Source organism: Bombyx mandarina, chromosome 19 (assembly GCF_030267445.1).
Source record: "Bombyx mandarina strain Sakado chromosome 19, ASM3026744v2".
Classification (NCBI taxonomy): domain Eukaryota; kingdom Metazoa; phylum Arthropoda; class Insecta; order Lepidoptera; family Bombycidae; genus Bombyx; species Bombyx mandarina.
Window position 1 is genome coordinate 2033303 of NC_143225.1, and position 21997 is coordinate 2055299.

Below are 21997 nucleotides of genomic sequence, written 5' to 3' on the forward strand. Positions count from 1 at the left end.
CCTTTTCAACTTCATCAGGACAGGAGGGCGAGCAAAGGCTCAGTCAAGAGAGGTAGGATTTGCTAAAAGCTGCCCAAGCACCTCCAAAGGAGACCTAACAACTCAAGAGCAGCTGCTTCGCGATTGAATCTACTACCGGGTCGGAATCGCTCTAACGGGATAATAAATTGGTATGAAATTAAATGAAATAATGTTAGATATATATAAAAATGAATTGCTGTTTGTTAGTCTCGCTAAAACTCGAGAACGGCTGGACCGATTTGGCTAATTTAGGTCTTGAATTATTTGTGAAAGTCTAGAGAAAGTTTAAAAGGTAGATAAATATGAAAATGCTCGGAATTAAATAAAAATAACAATTTTGTTTTTCCTTTAATGTCCCCCCCCGTCGCGTCGGACGGATTCCTTTTGTTTGTTTTAAGTTTATTTTATACTAGCGACCCGCCCTCGCTTCGCTTCGGAAACATTAAAAGACACATGAAACCCAAAAAAATAAAATAAAAAAAATATTAAAAAAAGTAACCTATGTTCATCAGGAACAATGTCGGCTTTCGGCTGTCGAACAAAGTAGTTTCGGAGCCTATTCGAAACAAACAAACAAACAAATCTTTCCTCTTTATAATATTAGTATAGACAAAAGTTTAGGTTTGAGGCACTACGAAGTCTGCCGGGTCAGGTAGTCTAAGATAAAATAAAGTCCTAATAAAATAGTAGTTCTTTACTGTGAGTTCGGTTGACTTTTTTGAAGAACCCTAGAAGCCACGTCAAGAATATTTGGTTTATTTTCCAACATTCGTGCACTTTCACAGATGCAAAAAAGTTAATAAACCACCGTTATTAACTGTTTAAATTTGAAGAAAGATTAAGAAAATTCAAAACAATTCAACTTCACTCCTCGCGTTTGTACATTAAAGTCCTAGTACATTATTTATTTCACTATAGATGGATTTACTCTAGAGCTCATTGGAAGAGCGAGATAGCCGTCATTCTGTTACAGACTCTTCGGCAACAGATGAGACTATCAATTAATGTTTATTTTTTATTTTTTTTATTGCTTAGATGGGTGGACGAGCTCACAGACCATCTGGTGTTAAGTGGTTACTGGAGCCCATAGACAACTACAACGTAAATGCGCCATTCACCTTGAGATATAAGTTCCAAGGTCTCAATATAGTTACAACGGCTACCCCACCCTTCAAACCGAAACGCATTACTGCTTCACGGCAGAAATAGGCAGGGTGGTGGTACCTACCCGTGCGGACACACAAGAGGTCCTACCACCAGTAATTATGCAAATTATAATTTTGCGGGTTTGATTTTTATTACACGGTGTTATTCCTTCACCGTGGAAGTCAATCGTCAACATTTGGTACCTACGTATTTCAATTTCGTCCTACATATCCCGCGCGCCCCCTTAGGCGCGGTGACCTCGTAGGAGGCTCGGCCACCGGCCCGAAAAAAAAACCAGGGAAGCTGGTAACCGTTTAACATCGAAGCAGTTTAGGATACGTAGTCACCTCTACGAATAGACTCTTACGTAACGTAACTTCATTGAAACCTCTATAAAGACCTCTAAAAAGACATTTTGTGAGCTCCTCCGAGATCATATATTGCAAAACGTTTGGCTGGTCAGCGCTTCATAGATTAGAGGCTCAAAACAATTGTTATTTCCATTTCAAATCGCGAGAACGTTCACATTCGGCGTTGCGTTGTGGTGTATTTGTCCTCTTAGTGGGCAAACGAGGTCACAGCTCATCTGGTGATAACAAGATATACATTTAGATGGTTACCGCCACCCACCCACACGTTACACACGAGTCGAACTCATTTGCAATTGCATTTCAAACGCTATGCAACAAAAGCGGCACGAGGAGGTCCGAAGACCAAGGTCAGAAAGAAAGAAGTGACGCTTATTCGGCGTACGCGGGCTGTTATTGATATGTTATTGATGGTTAATTGAAAAATCTCTAAGCAGTGCTTTGCATTTCCCTGGATAGCAGCATCATTCTACCAGGCGGGCCGATATCCCATTTCTATTTCTTATGAATTAAAATAAAATCGGATTTAGTAAGTACATTGTGCTGAAAACCTTATAGCTAGGTTGATAGCTTTAAGTCTCTTGTTAATATTATTAAGTATGTAAGTAATGTAATCACTGGTGCCATCAATAATGCCAACAACCAGGTATATTTCAAAAGGACTGCCATACATTATCACATCGGAACAAGCTTCATGGCATGTGGTCTTCAGAAAACAGTGGTACACGCCTTTGATGGCTTTATTGAGATACACCGACAACACTATGCTACATGTGCCTCAAAAGCGTTTCAAACAATTATGAGAAAGCAGATAAAAAAACAACCATTGTTAAGAATGAATTAAAGGCTATCAAAATTTTTTTGTGAAACGTTTATATTCGTAGACGTCAAAGCTTTACAATGTTTTCAACATTTATGTCTTTATGATCCGAATTTCAACCTTAATCTAACCACATTGTGTGTACATAACTTTAGCTCAAATGAATTTAAAAAAAATGACTTAAATATGTAGCGCAAGGTATTCGGAACAATGTGAATTATTTGAACAAACAATGTGTCAGAGCGAACACGGACGCAGCTATGACGCAGAACGGAGACAAACTTCACGACTAAATTAATACCGTTATCGAACAAACTTCTGAACTAAACTATTATAATCGGACATTGGAGCACACTTCGCACGACTTGCGGCCGTATATTATTATGTTAATCATTTCCATACTAATTGTAAACGGAGAGTTCTTTTATCGTGCCCACTTCTTGAAGATAAGATAAAAATGTCATTTGTGTCTCTTCGTTGCAACTATAGAGCCGTTTTTTAGCTATCGTTTTTTCTCGTTATTTTAACATTTTTGTGATGTAAAAAGTGGAAATGAAAAGTGATGAGGTGTTTGTATGCAGTTTTTTTGAGAAATGTTAGATTCACGTACGGTTGCAGTGATGCATAACGCTAGGCCTCTCGATGTCGCTGAAACAGGTGAACGTCACAGAAATCGGTCATCATCGTGGACGTCAAGGCGATGGCAAAATGGTCTTTTCAGACAAGAACCAAGATATTCACTGCAATGTCAGGTAAAGGAATAAAAGGCTTTTTTAAAATTATATTCTAAAAATATTTCTATAAGTTTTAGATGTATATAATGAATCTTGGATAGAAGGCTTATTTAATTTAGAAGTCAATACGAAATTAGACTCCCGAAAAACATTATTTTAAATATGAAATGATGAACCAGTTTCATAATGATAAAATCATGACCGATAGCAAAACACGTGATTAGATGATCGCGGCACGTATGTTTAATTTTAACGGGGATTTCCTACCAGAAAATATTAAGCTTATATTTGGAAAGTATTTAAAATTTTCCTTATTAGTTAAGATTACGAATCTATGCAGACAATATTTGATTTAAAAAATATATTTTTCCAAAATTTGTTTTATACGAAATTGCGTGGAACGGAGTGTAATGCGACAACAATACTTGCGTTTCATGATTTGGTGTCATGAAAAGTAGACATTTCAAGCATTACAAAGGATAGGAAATACAAAAGATTCTATATGTGAAGGTGAAATGTTCGTTTAAAAAAATGTTTCTTTTTGTTAACGAGTTGTCATGTTTGTTTGACAGTCACATCTGTCAAAAGGTGTGATTTAATTACCGTAGCAATTTAGTTTTATTGTTTCGCGTTGGATGTATTTCTTAACAATTTAGATTATATTGTTGTTAAATTTTTTTTACAATACATAACCAATATCAGTACCAATGTGAACAAAGTGTTAGACAAGTTGTGAAATAAATGTGAATAGTAATTAGAAAACGTGTCAACATTTCAACAACTGTTGTTTGCGACTTTTACGTTGCTTAAGGAATGTGAAGTATTTCATATTCCTTTTTATAATCATTAAATCTTCACATGGGTGATGGCTTGGCAGTCGGATACGCGTGTAAGTTTAAAAAAAAAAAATAACATTCGGTATTTAAATTATAAATATCGTGGTAACATAAAATGTCCTTGTAAGTCTAAAGTTAAATGCGTTTTATTTTGCGGAACGGTCTTAATTTATTCAGTTTTTGTAAATGTACGGACGAGGATTATTATCAATTTTCAGGGTACACTCTTAAATGTGTAGGCGTCGAGGTTAGGCGCTAATAGGATTTGTTGTCTGGGTCTTCAAATCCGACCGATATTAACAAAAAATAATTCAAAAAGAGACTCGTATATTCATCCTCACGAGATAGGTAATGATGAATATGTATGATTACATTCAATCACTTCATCTCAAATGGGAGAACACAACTTGTATGCTCTGTATGCTTAGAAACAAATATGGTTTTGTGCTATTTTTTCGTCAGGTGTCCTCTCTACTACTAGATTTTGCTGGTTAATACATCATATTTTCCACATCAGTTGTTAAGCCAAACAGCTTTTCAACACAATATTATCAAATTTATTTCTTGTGGAAACAAAATATTAGTTGACCCATCTCCTGTAATGTTAATCAGTAAGAGTTATTTAATAATTTAAATAAAAACCTGAGATTCCATTTAAATATGTTTTTTTTAATCCATCTACTAGTTCAAAATTAGCACTAACTAGAATTAACAATCATCATACAAGCAAATAGAAGAAAATCACAACTCTGTTATATATAGCTCAGATATATCTAAAATACTAGAAATCATTTATTTTTTTCTGTATGTACTGTACATTGTACAGTTATGCTTATGTTATGTTATAAAATGATACACAGACATGATACAAGGTCATACAATATTATAACTACAATCAATAATGCATAATTAATAATTCAATTTCCATAAGTGATCACATCAAAGTTTAATTATTATTTATTTTAATATTTCTTTAAAATATAAAGAATACAATTTATTGCTTAGCTAATTATGTATAATGCACAAAAAAAAATATGGGAAATATTTTTTAAAGATATCGTCAGACATGTGGTGGTTCCATGAACGGGTATATAATATGTTCTTAACCATAATATAATATGATCGTTGTTGATGTCTCCAGTCATCATTCACGTCGAATCCGTTGCTTGCGACGAAGGGCTCGACGAGTAAATTAACTCTCAGGCACAACCCACTGAGTTTCTCACACGATCTTCTCAGTGGGTCACGTTTCCGATCCAGTGGTAGATTCTGTGAAGCTTCAATAAATTCAAATATGTAATTTCTTTAATAGTCATGATCAATAGCATTCCCAAAATTAAACTTCGTATTAAAAACGATTGAAGGTGAACATCTTTTTTTTTCCTACCTAAGCCTTAGGAGGCTATTTCAGCATAACCTCAACTAGTAGGTGAGCTCACGGGTCTCAAACCTGACAACGTTGCTAACACCATCCCTAGTAAGTCCAGTGCTTTGCAGAATATACCATCAGAATCGCCACCCACTGAAAAGATTGGGCAAGAAACTCGTGGGCTGTGTCTGTGCGTTAGTTTGCTCATCGGAGACAGTGACTGGTGCTTGAGGGTCCTAAAAGCACCGAGAGAGTTAACAATAAACAAAACTAATCACAAAACAAAATTAAAATCAGCTTAGAAATGAGGTTAGAATTGTTTAATTTCCTGCTGGGTAGAGCATGCTCTAAATTGAATTGATTAATAACACTAGTATTGAAATGTCCTCTACAAATTTAATTCCATGAAGTGCTTTGTAGGAAAAGATTAAAACATCCCCTCTTCATAACCTCCTAAACTCTAAATAGTAAATATAATTTTATCATGCCAGTCAAGTGATTTGTTTATTTTATTCAATTCATGTATACTTTCCAATAATTATATCATCATTGAGCTACCCAGATGTAACCTACTCAACCTGCTGAAGGGATAAACGATTAACATATTTAGATAGATAATTCATTTAGGTTTTTTTTTTTTCCTACCTAAGCTGATAGCCGTGAGAGGCTATTTCAGCGGAACCTTAACTAGTAGGTGAGCTCACGGGGCTCAAACCTGACGACGTTGCTAACACGAATCTTAACAAGAGCCGTGCTTCGCAGAATCTACCACCGGATCGGAAACGCGACCCACTGAGAAGATCCGGCGAGTAACTCAGTGGGCTGTGTTTGAGGGTTAATTTACTCGTCGAGCCCTTCGTCGCAAGCGGCGCGGCGACGGGTTCGACGAGAACGGTGACCGGTGCTTGAGGTACCTAAAAGAACCGTTAGTGGATCGGGAGGATGCGAAATGATGTGCTTGGAGTGACGTCGACTGCTTTCCATTCTTTCCGCAGGATCGGGAATGTTTAGGACTAAATTAATAAACAAACAGAACTTCGTTATTAATTTTTCAACAGCTATTCCTTTACTATGTATAAGTTGTAAGGGTATTCACATAATGCTCATATAAAATTTTAATTAGTACATAAAATGGTTTGTTATAATAAAAATATACTGTTCTGTCCGCTTTAGTCATACATATATTTATTTACATGTACAATTTGTTAATGTTTTCCCTGATTGTAAAATCGAAAGTCCATATGTACTTAGTTTTACAATTATTATATTTACTTGTACAGCTATCTACATTATTAGTGCTGAATGATCGGTTCGTTCGTCGTCTATTTTAGGTACATATGAGAACGGTCAATTCGTTCCTTGTCGACTCGTTCGTGTCTGTCTTTTATGCCGGCCACTCACATGCGGGCAAACATTCGTATATTGTACGAATGTTTGCGCGAATGTGAAGGGCCGTCAAACATTCATTCGCAAACTTAGCGGCTGTGCAAATGGGTTCGCATACTCAATTTGCGAACCCGTTTGCGCTTCCTCCTACACTTGTTTACGAATGTCTCACGAATTTCGCCTCCTTTTTAATTCGTCAATAGAACATTGAAGAGAAAAAGAGTTTTGAATTTTTTCCCAGACATCATTAACAGCCATGCTGTTTTTATGGGATTTCTTTTGATGAAGATACGCTACACAGTAGACGTCACCAACTATGAAAATGGCGATACGCCCGTTACCTTCGCAATCGTCGGCGCAACTGGGCAAACGAATGTGTGGGAGACTACGCGAAGGTTCGCGGTTCGCGCGCTTTGATGTCTGTTAAAAAACCGACACAGCTTGGAAAACCACGAATGCAGCGAAAACTTTGCATAATCATTTGCAAATGTCGTCCTACACCTGCGGGTTTGCGTATTCGTGCGCATGTGAGTGACCGGTGTTAGGAAGGCATTAAAAGTTCTGCATGCCGCTAGTCACGTCCGCCCTCGTTCTATTTCTTTCTTTTCTATTTCTAGTGGTTGTAGTTCTTATGTCCTGTCAAAGAGGTTGCAAGACACGACAAGTGCTAACTACAATTTTTATATAGTGGTTTCTGGCCACATTTTTATAGTTATAATGAATTCCCAATATTTTTGTGCCATACAAGCTATCATGTTGTCACTGATATATGAGTCGTCTATTATCAAAGGTGGCAATCTATGCATTTGGACAAAAAAATGTTATTGATATGTCAATACAGATTGATTTGGATATAATCGTCTACTTCAAAGAATACGGTTCAAAACCTTCATTAAATAAAGGTTAATACTTAACCTGTTATTTATCTAAGATGTCGTTCAGAAGAGTTTTGTGACTGCCAATGGAATACAAAGTCAATAATTAGTTTTTCTGATTGGTAAATCCAAATAAATAATAAAAAAAAAAATAATAATAAAAAAAAAATATAATGGTAATAATTGTCCAAAAGTCACATTGCCGGCTTTGATAATAGTCGACTCATATATATTATGCTATCATCACTAATGCAAAAATTGTTGTAGAACCCATTAAAAAATGATATTTATAATACTTGTTTTTCTTGATGTGAATATGTGTGTGTAAATGGTCATTCTGCTACTGCAGCTGAGATTTAATTTGATTATGTGATTTATAATATAAGTAAACATTTACGTGAATTTAAAATGAGTGATATGGCTCATCTGGTCTGGTCTCAGATGTTATTATTGTTTAAAATTCCTGTACACCTAAAGCAACTCCTAATTTTCATAGAACATTTTGTTTATAATTTTTTGTTCAACAATTTATTGTTCTAAGCTTTTCGATAAATCAATCAGTCATTTGACTGACCGTACCTAAATATATTAATTAATCCAAGAGGCAACTGGAATTTTGACAAAACAACCTAAAAGTAGTTAAAAGAGATCTTAATTGAACTAATTGTTCAATCACTACATATTTATTTAAAGAGTTCCCTGAGTGTTATTATTTTAATTGCCTTTGTAGGCAAACGAGCATACCACCCATCTGATGGTGAGTGGTTACCGTCGCCCATGGAGATCAGCAATGCCAGGGGCAGAGACAAGCCGCTGACTACCGTTAAAACACGTTAAGACATGTTTTTCTTCAAATTATGTTTGAAAACAGTAAATGACCTCACAAGTCATAAGTTTTTGATGTCGGCTTAACATGACTATGCGACAATAATCTCTTCCCGTTGTTGCTGTAAAGAAATACACCCCAAAATAATCAGCCAAATTTTTTGAGCCTACTAACATACTACGATCGAAATTTACTGGTAATAGGGACATTGTAACTCTGCACGGGCAGGTACTACTATTAGTACCAGTACCAGTAGTTACCAAATATAGACTTGTGATCCATTTAGAAGGGTGGGCTAGCAGTTATATACAATTGTGATTAAAACCTCATGTCTCAAGGTGGGTGGCGGTAATGACGTTGAGCCGTATATGGGCTCCAGTAACCACTTTTTTACTGGTGGTAGGACCTCTTGTGAGTTCGCGCGGGTAGGTTCCACTACCCTGCCTATTTCTGCCGTGAAGCAGTAATGCGTTTCGGTTTTAAGGGTGGTGCAGCCGCTGTAACTATACTTGAGACCTTAGAACTTATATTTCAAGGTGGGTGGCGCATTTGGGTCGTAGATGTCTATGGCCTCCAGTAACCACTTAACACCAGGTGGTCTATAGAGATCGATGACCCATCTAAAAAAAAGGTCATAAACAATGGATTGCCATTTAAGAAAATAAGTTCCCTCTTGTTTAAGGTCATGAAGGCATGTTTTGATACGGCCATATTTATGTTTCATTATTTATAGCTAATAACTTGTCAATAGTTTTGTTATGAACATAATTTATTATGTAATTTGTCCGTATAAAATGTTTTGATTTTTTCCTTACAGACTGATGAGAACAGCTTCCTGCTTCGTCTGAAGATAATAGGAGCTAATTCATTGGCGAAAAAGGATATATTTGGTGCTAGGTAATTATTTGATTTTATTAAATAAACTAGCTGACCCGGAATACTTCGTAGTGCCTCAATCGATAAATAAAAGACCTAAACTATTGTATAAAATAAACTTAAAACAAACAGAAGGAATCCGTCCGATGGGGGACACATCTAAGGGAAAACAAAATTGTTATTTTTATTTAATTCCGATAATTTTCATATTTATCTACCTTTTAAACCTTCTCTGGACTTTCACAAATAATTCAAGACCAAAATTAGCCAAATCGGCCCAGCCGTTCTCGAGTTTTAGCGAGACTTATGAACAGCAATTCGTTTATATATATATATAGATTATGAACATTGACACTAAAATTTAGGTTTTCGCATACCAAAAAGATATATATTACATTTTATTCGTTTTTATGGAATATTTAAAAAATGTGTTTATAAAATTTGCGTAACCATATTGTGGGTATACCATCTTGCCCATTTCTACAACGAAACACTATAGTTCTGTGTTCCATTTTGAAGACCAGTACCAGAAATATAATTAGTAGTTCTACCTCAAGGTGGGATCCGCTAACCACATAGTATCAGATTGGCCATGTGAGCGCGTCTACTCTCTATCTAAATCGATAAAATCAAATTCACGTTGTTTCGTCCATATTATGTATGATTGGAATCGCGTGACGCGTCGACGATTACATGCATATGTCGTCTAGAAATCAACATTCAGTCAGATACCAAGGCAGTGTGATGCCAAGTCTTGATTGGCTATTGCTGGAATTGGTCAGTCGTTCACTGATGCTCGTGTTGACCCCAATTACGATTTCAATGTAACGCGCCGATCATTGTCGCGTTATTTGCGAAGGTCTGTTCGATACCTGATATAACTTCGTGTTACCAGTAAGCCTTTGATGGACTCTAATGCGTAAGATGGCGGTTAGCGTGCAGGTTATAGTTTTTTTTGCCTGCAATAAATGTAAATTATGTTTCATAGTTGATTACCTTAAATCTGTTTGGATACGTTGTTTATTAAAATCCCGCAAAGTTTATTAATTTGCGAAATTGCTGCTTCTGTATTTTAATTGCATTATGTGGACAAACCGGCTAACGGTTTAAGTGGTGTTGTTAAACAGGAGCCTATAGACAGCGCATCGTTCTCGTCGAATCCGTCGCTTGCGACGAAGGGCTCTGCCAGTAGATTAACCCACAGCCTACTGAGTTTCTCGCCGGATCTTCTCAGTGGGTCGCGTTTCCGATCCGGTGGTAGATTCTGCGAAGCATTGCTCTTGCTAGGTTAGTGTTAGCAACGTCGTCAAGTTCGAGCCCCGTGAGCTTACATACTTGTTAGGTTACGCTGAGATAGCCTCTTAAGGCTATCAGCTTACGTAGAATAAAAAAAAACACAGCGCAAGGTGATATCACCACCTTGAGGCATAGCTAGATTTCTCCATAATATTGTTATACGGCCATATTGCCTTTTTTTCCCCAAAGTAATCGATGGTCGCGTAAGAGCCTATTCCAACTACGCACCGTCCGGTAAGTGAGCTTACGGGGCTCAGTCTATGAGCATTTCCCAACATCTGACATAGCCAGAGCAGCGGTTTGCTAAAGCTACCACCAGATCAGAAAGGCGACCCAGTGAGCAGATCCGGCGAGTAACTCGATGGGTTGCGTGTTTTTCAGCGGAATTATACAGACAATTGTTGAAAAGCGATTTATCCGAAGCGATTCGTGACTCATCGATGCGTCAGGAATCTCATACATTGGCGCCTGGAATTTATAACTTTAGGAATTTTACGAATTTCCATCATTCTACAAAGTGTGTATTATTACGTACTGACAACTCCTTGTAAACAATTTTCAATGTTTAATGTCGCGTTTATTATTTACATATTTTCCGACGTTCGAATACTGTATAGTTTTCGTAGGGTAAAGTAATTATGTCACTGTACAAAAATATATACTTGATTAGTCAGGTCTTAAACACCTCAGGGCTTCATTTACAATGTCTCCCTATATCATTTAAATATTTTTGATGATCGCCAACCCTTGGTGACCTTTACGACCGTACCTAAAATCCGGGCTCAGTCCCGATCGGAGTTAGTACCTTTGAGCAAGATAGTTATCTGAAGCTCTAGCGTGGTGTGGACATGTGATGCGTAGCGAGAAGATGCATGTGACTAGGAGATGTATGGAAATGGTAGTACAAGGTAGAGGGGGAAGAGGTCGACCGAAGAAGAAGACATGGATGCAGTGTATGAATGACGATATGAGAGAGAGAGAGGAGTGAGTGTTGAGATGAGGGCTGATAGAAGAGAATGGAAGAGAAAAATTAGCTGTGACGACCCCAACTAGTGGGGTAAGGTGGAGAAAAAGAAGAGAGTTATCTGAATATGAGTATATCTTCCTGTCTCGTCTGTGGATTTGATCATCATCATCGTCATCATAGCCCATCAGAATATCGCATCTCGGAATTATTAAATGCGTAAGCTTTGGTTCAAGTCATGCAGCTACAGGACCCGTTCAATTAGCTTCAATTAAGATCTGGAGCTGATGTTCCAAGGTGGATGATGTGTGTTCCACAGCAGTGCGATGAAAACCTATCGCTATCCGATAACGTCTCGACTGCTTTCGTCCAGTAATAGAAATGAGAAGTTCATTCGAAAGAGACTTCGAGAAACTTCTAGAGAGAATGTTCAACAGAATCGTATGACGCATTAGTAATGTAACGGGAGTCACTCGTGTCGGTCGTTTCGGCAATAATGATTTGTGGGAAAACGGCTTAGATAAAAGAAGGAAAAAAAGAAAGAAAAATGTTTCTATGTAATCTTGAAATTGAAGGCGTAAGATCAGATATGATTTGAAATATTCGAATTCTAATCAGCTGTAGTGCAACGGAGATGTACAATTCACTGATTATTTCGTATATTATATTTTTGATCTAGCGACCCGCCCTCGTTTCGCTTCGGAAACTGTAATTTAATATTGATTTCTCCACTATTTAATGGATGTTATTATACATATAAACCTTCCTCTTCAATCACTCTATCTATAAAAAAAAACCGCATCAAAATCCGTTGCGTAGTTTTAAAGATTTAAGCATACATAGGGACAGATATAGGGACAGAGAAAGCGACTTTGTTTTATACTATGTACTGATATTGATTTGAGGATGCAGTCCTCGAAAACAACAACAAAAAAACACGACCCAAGAAATAGACACGACTATGTCTATGTAAAAACGGTCCTACGAATTAGTAGATGCGTCCTTCTGCTCCTGGTATTCAGATATAACCATTGTTTCGAAGCTATCAGTACGGTAATCACAACAATAATAATAATTTCGTTACGAACTAGCCGTTCCGGTCCTGAACGTACCGATAATACAGTTTTATGAGTCATTGCTTTAGTCATGCTTCGTTTATAGGAACGAAATTAAAGAAATTTCAAAACAATCTTAATTATGTGTGTCGAAGCGAACGCCGATTTTGATAACCTTAGCTATCTCTAGCCTTTTCTTATCTCTTAGCTAGCTTTAGGTATATGTAGCTAGCTCTACTTAAGGGATGTTTCTCTATATTGTCTTTTTATACAGGCGAGCGTAGGTTCATGGACGTCAGCAAATGTCAGGGCCACAGCCAAGCCGCTGCCTACCGGTGTTGAACTTATTGTTGAAAACATATGCTATTTTCAGCCTTAGGTTTTTTTTTATTGCCGTATAGGCAGACGACCCACCTGATGGTGAGTGGTTACCGTCGCTCATGGATGCCAGCAATGCCAGAGGCAGAGCCAAGCCGCTGCATACCGTTTAATACTCTCCACAAGCCTCGTATGAAGAAGGACATGTCATAGCGCTCGGGAAACACCGTGGAGGGTAGCTCATTCCAAAGACGGATGGTGCGTGGCAAAAAAAGATCTCTGGAAACGCACTGTGGATGAACGTAGTGGCTCCAGGTAGTATGGATGAACTCTACTCCGGTGGCGGGCGGTGCGATAGTCAAAACGAGACGTTGGTATCATCTCGAACAATTCCTCAGAGTACTCTTTAAGGCGGGGAGGGCGTTGTTGCATTTCGATCGACATCTGCCCGTGCAAAGATACTTTTTGTGGCCGAATTGATACTCCACTCGTATCTTAAAGAGATAAATGTATTATTAATTTGTTCCAGCGATCCATATGTCCGCGTCGAGCTGCAGAAGGTGGACGGTGACGTCACGATTGAAACATTCCTTACTAAGACGAAGAAAAAGGTATTTTAATTTTTTTTTAAGGGATTTTATGACCTGGTAACTAAGACCTTAAAGTCATGCCTTATTTTATTTTATATTCTTATTTTAATGAAAAATGATAATATGGAGTGAAAAGTGAATGAAGATGATTAATTTGAGACATTAATCAACTGGGATGAAATGAAATGAAATGAGATAAGATGATATGGGATGAAATATAATCTCAATAAAATGATGGTCATTCACTGCGATTTTTTCAGTGGACTTTTTAGAGGATTACGAGAAGTTACGTCCAGCAGCTTTGTATCATTTTCCCACAATTGTGCACTTTCACAGATATTAAACAGTTAATAAACCACCATTATTACACAATTAAGCCTGAAGTAACACTAAATAGACAAAATAAAACAAATCACATAACTTCACTCCTCGTGTTGCCGTCAAAAAGTCCTAGGTACTTTAATCAAACATAATAAATAAAGATTACGATTTTGTTGATTAATAAATTCTATAACTAATTAAAACGAGACAGACTTTTTAACAGAAATCTCCAAACGCTTGAAGGAGGTTACACATGATGCTAAGGCTGGCTGGTACTTTGCACAGAGAGTGAGTCTGGCTGTCCAACGAGGCAACGTAGCCAGTATCTTGGGGACTGTGCCTCCTTCAAGCGCGTTGGAAGATCTGTTCTACTGTGTGGATTGAGTTATGTTAAATTATTTTGATTTGACTTTTTGTTAATAAATTAAAACGAGTGATTAAGTTATTTTTGGATAAAGTAGTACCCTTATCAAAGCTTATGGACATCACGTGTATACATGCACCGGACATCCTGCCTAAAGCATGAGGTCCCACCTTGCTAACCAGGTAGGATAGGCAGGATATTGGTTTCGATCCAAGCACGCTTCTACCACTAAAAACTAGTGTGACCTTGGGTGACTACCAAATAAAAAAATGTGTAGCTAAACCATCGATAAAATCTAGTTAATAAAGGAATCAAGTTTGTATAAAAATAATTTAATTTAGATGTAAAAAAGAGATAAGTGAGTCGTCTATTATCAAAGGTGGCAATCTGTGCATTTGGACAATAAAATGTTATTGATATGTCAATACAGATTGATTTGAATATAATTGTCTCCTTCAAAGAATACGGTTCAAAACCTGCATTAAATAAAGGTTAATACTGAACCTGTTATTTATCTAAGATGTCGTTCAGAAGAGTTTTGTGACTGCCAATGGAATACAAAGTCAATAATTCGTTTTTCTGATTTACCAGTAATTGTCCAAAAGTCACATTGCCGGCTTTGATACTAGTCGACTCAAGTAATATGTTGAGATTATAAATTGTTATAAATAAAATAACTAAATAACTGAGAACAAATCACGCACGGTCATCTGGCTCAAATTTAGTCCTCCACTCCCATACTCCATATTAACATTTTTCATAAAAATAAGAATATACATTAAAATAAGACTTGACCTAAAGGTCTTAGTTACCAAGTCATAAAATCCCTTTAAAAAATCAGCTGACTCGCCTCCATTTTTATTAAGATGCGAACATACCGTTCGCGAAAATCGACAAAGGACTAAGGTACACTAGTCAACGCTTTACTAGTTACGCGCTCCGGTTTGAAGGGTGGGGCAACCGTTGTGCCGCGCAATTTAGACTTAGACCTCATGTGTCAAGGCAGGGGTGGCATTCGCGGTTTCGTCTATGGGTTTGGTAAATCTAAAAAAATAGAATTATCTTTAAAACGCGTTTAGCTTATCAACCTTTTTTGCATCACTTTGACTGTTCTTTTTATAAATCTATTTCAGACATTAAATCCAGTATGGAATCAGGAGTTTATATTTCGGGTGAGTTTTTTTGTCAAACATTGTCTTTGATATTTTCATCAATCAAAGCGATATATGTAAATGTACATATATTTTTATTCTGTATTCTTTATTTAATAACATTATTAGGCTATAGTTTAGTGGAATGTAACAGCAAGAATATGCTCTTGTTGACTTTGCATTTATTATCGATGTTATGGATCTGGTGTTACTGGCTGTTACAAGTTTTTGTTTATTTTAGTTACCAAGTTACCGAGTGGTCTATCCAATTGAGATATTGACCTCATGTATCATGTCTCACGGCGCCGTGACTCTGGGAAGTGTGCTTGTCCGGCTTCACCGTTATTTTAGCTACCAAGTTACCGAGTGGTCCATCTAATTGAGACATCGACCTCATGTCTCAAAAGGCCGTGACTCTGGGAAGTGTACTTGTCCGGTTTCACCGTTATTTTAGCTACCAAGTTACCGAATGGTCCATCCAATTGAGACATCGACCTCATGTCTCATAGCGCCGTGATTCTGGGAAGTGTGCTTGTCCGGTTTCACCGTTCTTCTTCTTGCTTCGGTTTCCTCAATACTGAGGGTCGTGATCACCTCCTCGCAACAAGAGTTTATTGCGTACCATTCCACGCCATTTGCCTCTATCTGCCGCCGAGTGTAGAGAATCGTGAACTGTGGCATCGAGGGTAGTGCGGATCTGGTCAGTCACCGTTAACTAAGTGATAATTCGAAACTCTCCAGGTGAAACCTCAAGAGCACAAGCTGCTGATACAAGTGTTCGACGAGAACCGTCTGACGAGGGACGACTTTCTGGGCATGGTCGAGGTGCCCCTGGGGTCCGTGCCGGCCGAGTCGGCGGCCAGCGCTCGGCCCAATGTCGTTAAGTACCCGTTGCGACCGCGCAGGTCCGTGTAAGTGCATGCCGCAGTGTGCTGTGAGCTTTACAGTTTTTTTTTTTTTGTAATGCCTCAAATACTCGTATGTAGTGTAAAACGTGCATGTTTTTATTGGATAGTTTGCGGTTTATCGATAAAAGGAAGGGCAGAGAGTTTTGTTTTGAGATCGAGTTTAGAGCGAGTCTTAAATTTTGACGAAAATATGAATAAACATAATTACTACGTAGGTGGGAAAATTCGTTTCCCGAAAAGCGTATTACAATGTGGTTGGAAGGTTTTTTATCGACAAACACCACGTGCCGCCCGGCGAGTAGAGATAGCCATTGTAAACCTCGCCCTTCCGTGCGTAACTAGAAAAGCCCCTTAGGCTACCAGCGAATAGGTAGAGGGAAAAAAGGGAAAAAAATCCCAATACGCATGTCCCTGTCTGGGCCCTATCGATAACTTCTCGATGACTAATTAAGCCCTATCGCTCTTGATTTCGTTGTACTATGTATGTATGTATACGAAATACCAGCATTTTATGTGCAGATTGTTGCCATATATTTTCCATTCTATGCTTTTTTTTGTATTGTCTTTTTAAATATACACAGATTACAATAAAATTGTTGTGAACACGTAATTTCCTTGTTTAGTAATTTAGCTTTTAGTTTTGCCTTTTGATTTTGAAATTTGAAAGTTTTGTCGTAGTTTTGTGAACATTGAATATGAAGCATGTTTGTCTCTTATCTCTAATGACGATACCACTGAGTTTCTCGCCGGATCTTCTCAGTGGGTCGCGTTTCCGATCCGGTGGTAGATTCTGCGAAGCACGGCTCTTTCTAGAGCCAGTGTTGGCAACACTCCGGTTTGAGCCCCGTGAGCTCAGCTATTAATCCTATCAAATCCTTTCACTTACATCGGTCCTGGGCAGTCTGTTCTCACTCCTCCCACGTCATGCCAAAGATACCTAACTCCTGCTCCACCGAGCGACGCCAATCACCAGTAGACGAACATATTCATATATTTTTATGTGAAACATTTACGAGTATAACTAAACGTAATCCCGATTGGTGGTGTGGCGACGCATGCCGTGGCGACGCGTCGCCGCGCTATATGATAGTATATATCGAGTGATAAAAGGCTATTTGGGTTAAGAGACATTTCACTTAATACGCAACATTTATCTTTGTAATTAAAGGTGCGTTTTCTTTGGTATTAGCATCAGCAGTGTGATATTTTTAATGAAACTTCAATTAAGTTTACTCCATTCAAATATGTAGCTAAAGATTTTGTTTTTGTTTTTTACCGGTGGTAGGACATCTTGTGGGTTCGCACGGGTAGGTACCACTACCCTGCCTATTTCTGCCGTGAAGCAGTAATGCGTTTCGGTTTGAAGGGCTGGGCAGCCAGTGTAACTATACTGAGACCTTAGAACTTATATCTCAAGGTGGGTGGCGGATTTACATTGTAGATATCTATGGGCTTCAGTAACCACTTAGAACCAGGTGGGCTGTGAGCTGGTCCGCCCATCTAAGCAATAAAAAAAATAATCCACATTTTAAACTTTAAATAGCTCTCCTGTAAAGTTGCAAAAATGTCGTTTAAACCAAATAGCTTTTCACCCCTCGATATAAATTTACAGTCTATATGTAGTAGTGTGTCGCCATGCGCAAGCGACTGTTTCTTAATCTATATATATAAAAATGAATTGCTGTTCGTTAGTCTCGCTCAAAACTCGAGAACGGCTGGACCGATTTGGCTAATTTTGGTCTTGAATTATTTGTGGAAGTCCAGAGAAGGTTTAAAAGGTAGATAAATATGAAAATGCTAGGAATTAAATAAAAATAACAATTTTGTTTTTCCTTTGATGTGTCCCCCGTCGGATGGATTCCTTTTGTTTGTTTTAAGTTTATTTTATACAAAAGTTTAGGTCTATTATTTATCGATGGAGGCACTACGAAGTCTGCCGGGTCAGCTAGTTATCAATATTTTATTTTTTATTACGCCACATGAATTTCCTGTCATAAACTATCCTTTAATGCGCCTGAACAAAATAATGTTAATGTTCCACATCTGCCAGCCTTCCCGCGATGGCTCATTGTTCTGTTTGTGTGTGTGTCGTAACTGCTTGATTTGGGACGAGCTTCTGTTATGTGATTGTATGCTATATTGATTAGTGTGTAAATTTACGGGTCGCATTCGGGGCCTTTGGAGCAAGGAGACCACGACATCAATAGACCATGGGGCGGCTCGATTGGTTACTAGGAGACGCGGGACTTTTTTTTTAATGCTTAGTTGGGTAAACGATTTTACGGCTCACCTGATGTTGAGTGGTTACCGTAGCCTGTAGACATCTACAACGAAAATGCCGCCACCCGCCTTGACATATGAGTTCTAAGGTCTCACTTGTAACAGTACAACGGCTGCCCCGCCCTTTAAACCGAAACGGATTACTGCTTCACGGCAGAAATCGACAGGGTGGTACCTTCCCGTGCGGACTCACAAGATGTCCTTCCACCAGTAATTACGGCAATTATAATTTTGCGGGTTTGATTTTTATTACACGATGCTATTCCTTCAATGTGGAAGTCAATCGTGAACATTGACGACAACTTTGTAACTTCGTCGACTTCGTGGGACTGGGCATTGAGCTTGTAAGCACACGGTACCGATTCGTTAAGTGGTTACTAATACAAATATTACAACGTAAATTGAGCTATCGAACTTAGATATTAGTTGGGAGCCTTAAAACAGAACACATAATTGTTTCGCGACTAAGATGAGCATGCTGGAAGCGACCCGTCCAGGCTTACAATACGATCTCGCACCAGTATACTAATGATTTCTTTAATTTTATTGACACGTTCACGCGAAATGTGATTTTTTCTCTAGTGTCACGAGGTTGACGTGTCTTAATGTCTCTGGAATAATCTTAAATTTTCCCTTCATATTCCTCGACATACGGGCTATATCAGGTCGGATCGAAAAAGTACAACAATCGAATTAAAAAAATCGATTTTTCCTAAATATCGATTTTATAAGAGATTCGTGTGTCACTTTGGTCACGGTACTCTGTGCTCAATTTACTCATTATATGTTCACTTTAAAGAATGAATTTTATTTACCCTATTCTTGTATCATGTAACATCTGATGTTATGATGCGTAAGCGTCAACTTCTCGTTGATATTATCACCACTGGACATTGTTAATGTCAGCGCCACTGACACAATCCAAGCCTCGAATACTGTAAATACCATAAATTTCACATTACAAAAATATATTGTTCCTCAACAGTGCACGATCCAGAGTGCGTGGCTACATCGAGGTGTACCACGCTCTGGTCGGCAGGGTTGGTGATCCCGCCACGGACGAGGCCGCCAACCGCACCGCCGACGACTGGGAGATGGTGGAGCCTATCAACCAAGTCGGAACCGTGCAACCGGTCAGTACATCCTTAACATCGTATTCAAGCAGATGATACAGGCGGTTATTGACTGAAGGAGATTCTTCGAGCCAACTACTGATTCTGTAACGTAACTCAAGAGATTGAAGAACGGATACATCACCAAGCTAGTGGGATTTTATAACGCTACGGACATCAGACGTAAACACACGTCATTTCGGATCGTCCCGATCCACTAACGGTGCTTTTAGGTACTTCAAGCACCGGTCATCGTTCTCGTCGAACCTGTCGCTTGTGAGGGCTCGGCGAGTAAATTAACCCACAGACACAGCCCACTGAGTTTCTCGCCGGATCTTCTCTGTGGGATTCGATACGGTGGTAGATTCTGTGAAGCACTGATCTTGCTAGGGCCAGTGCTAACAACGTCCACAGGCTAGAGCCTCGTGAGCTCACATACTCGTTCTGTGAATCTAGTATAACCCCCGAGAGATAACTAGAATAGGTAGGAAAAAATATGTAACATATTCACAAAGGTCGTTCGACACGCCAAGTAATATGGAAATTGAAACTCTATTTGTTTAATTCTTAGGATTGGTTTTGCTTTTAAATTGAATTGGTGCACAGTATAATTTTGGAAAATGACATCAGCTCAGTAAAGACAGGTATATATTTTTAGGTATAGGATAATGAGAACCCCTTTCGTCGAAGGGATATCCAATTAGTAAGTCACATTGCGACCTCATTGCATTTCGTTCATACAACATTCTGTTCAGTTTGTATAATCTATCTTATCAGTATAATCTGTGTCATTGCATTTTCCCTCCATTTACTGCTGCAAAATTTCTACCGATTGCTTGTGTCTCATTATGATAAAGTTTAATAAATTCTAGAAACCTTTCCAAGTTATTATTTAAATACGACAAAGTGGGTAAACAAAACACATACAGATACAGATGAATACAATATAAAACGCCTAAAATGCAACACAATTTGCACACAAAAAATTGTTCTACTTAGATACATGTACTATTTATTTATTTATATTTTTTTTATTGCTTAGATGGGTGGACGAGCTTACAGCCAACCTGGTGTTAAGTGATTACTGGAGCCCATAGACATCTACGACGTAAATGCGCCACCCACCTTGAGATATCAGTTCTAAGGTCTCAGTATAGTCACAACGGCTGCCCCGCTCTTCAAACCGAAACGCATTACTGCTTCACGGCAGAAATAGGCAGGGTGGTGGTACCTACCCGCGCGGACTCACAAGAGGTCCTACCACCAGTAATCTACTCATAGATTACTGGTGGTAGGACCTCTTGTGAGTGCCACTGCAATCCGCAACCAAGTGAATGTTTAGCTTTATTAAAGATGAGCTTCCATTCATCAGCTAAGTGTAGTGTTATCGTTAGGTCCACGACACGAGTGCGGGCGGGCTCGGCGCTGACGATGATTGGGAGCTGGTCGACGCGAGTCAACTCCTTAACATTGTACGTTGTACTTATCATTATGGGACGCGTTTAGGGAAATCTGGAGTATTGGGTAAAAGAGTTTGGGGGGGGGGGTTTGTAACATTGGCGAGTCAGGGCTGACCACAGGGGGGGGATGTTTTAACACGTTGACTGCCGTGTAGGTCACCGGTGCCCTACGCGGCGCTCTGAAGTAGTAATGCCGGTTTCTGTTATTGTTACTGATCTTGCTGGTGGTAGGACGTCTTGTGAGTCCGTACCACCACATTCGTTTTTAAACGTTTTTAAATTAATTGACAAATTAAACAATAAATGACAGCTGCACCCTTAACCTTATGAGAACGAACGCTCTCCTTGTATTATATCATCGAGGGGTGAAAGGCTATTTGGTTTAAGCGACATTTTCGCAACTTTACAGGGAGCCCTTTTTTATAAATTTGGAAAAAAATTTGGACAAAAAACTACTTCAGCTATTTGAATGGACTAAACTTAACTGAAGTTCAATTAAAACACATCGAACTTTTGATGCTGATGCCAAATAAAATGCACCTTTCGTTATAAAGATAAACGTAACGTATTAAGCGGAAGCATAAGCCTTTCACCCTTCGATATGTTATATGGCATTTGCTTGAGGCCCTCGAAAACTGGCTCAGTCACATCGCGCTTTTGCTACTCGTGGCCTCAGGAGTAGTCACTAATAGAATAGCACCGTCACACATGCTAATCACAATCGTAACGCGACCACATTTTGTTTACGCAAAAAACTGTTGACAGTGGCAACAGTCTTTTGAAAATCATATCGAGCAAGATCGAGGGACTACTGATTAATAGCCTTTGCAGCAGGCACTTGGAAGGAGGAGAAAAAAATTTATTAATGATATAAAATGTATATAATGATAGTTATGTGTTAGATTTTTTAAGTTACTAACA

General features: G+C 38.4%; 1 protein-coding gene across 7 annotated transcripts in view; it reads left to right on the plus strand.

Annotated features, from left to right (window-relative positions):
- The first annotated feature begins 2599 nt into the window (after positions 1–2599).
- The window catches only part of Nedd4 (E3 ubiquitin-protein ligase Nedd4), a 41839-nt gene continuing 22441 nt past the window's right edge, over positions 2600–21997 (plus strand). For 2 of the 7 annotated variants that reach the window (XM_028176460.2, XM_028176465.2), the window contains exons 1-7: positions 2600–3107; positions 9199–9278; positions 13420–13501; positions 15299–15337; positions 16058–16227; positions 19490–19637; positions 21011–21088. In XM_028176460.2, the coding sequence (XP_028032261.2) occupies positions 2949–3107; positions 9199–9278; positions 13420–13501; positions 15299–15337; positions 16058–16227; positions 19490–19637; positions 21011–21088 (756 nt within the window). In that variant the 5' untranslated portion in view covers positions 2600–2948. Of the gene's footprint in view, positions 3108–3642; positions 3979–9198; positions 9279–13419; positions 13502–15298; positions 15338–16057; positions 16228–19489; positions 19638–21010; positions 21089–21997 lie in introns of those variants that run through there. The other 5 variants (XM_028176462.2, XM_089735216.1, XM_028176461.2 and 2 more) reach the window with 4 other exon arrangements.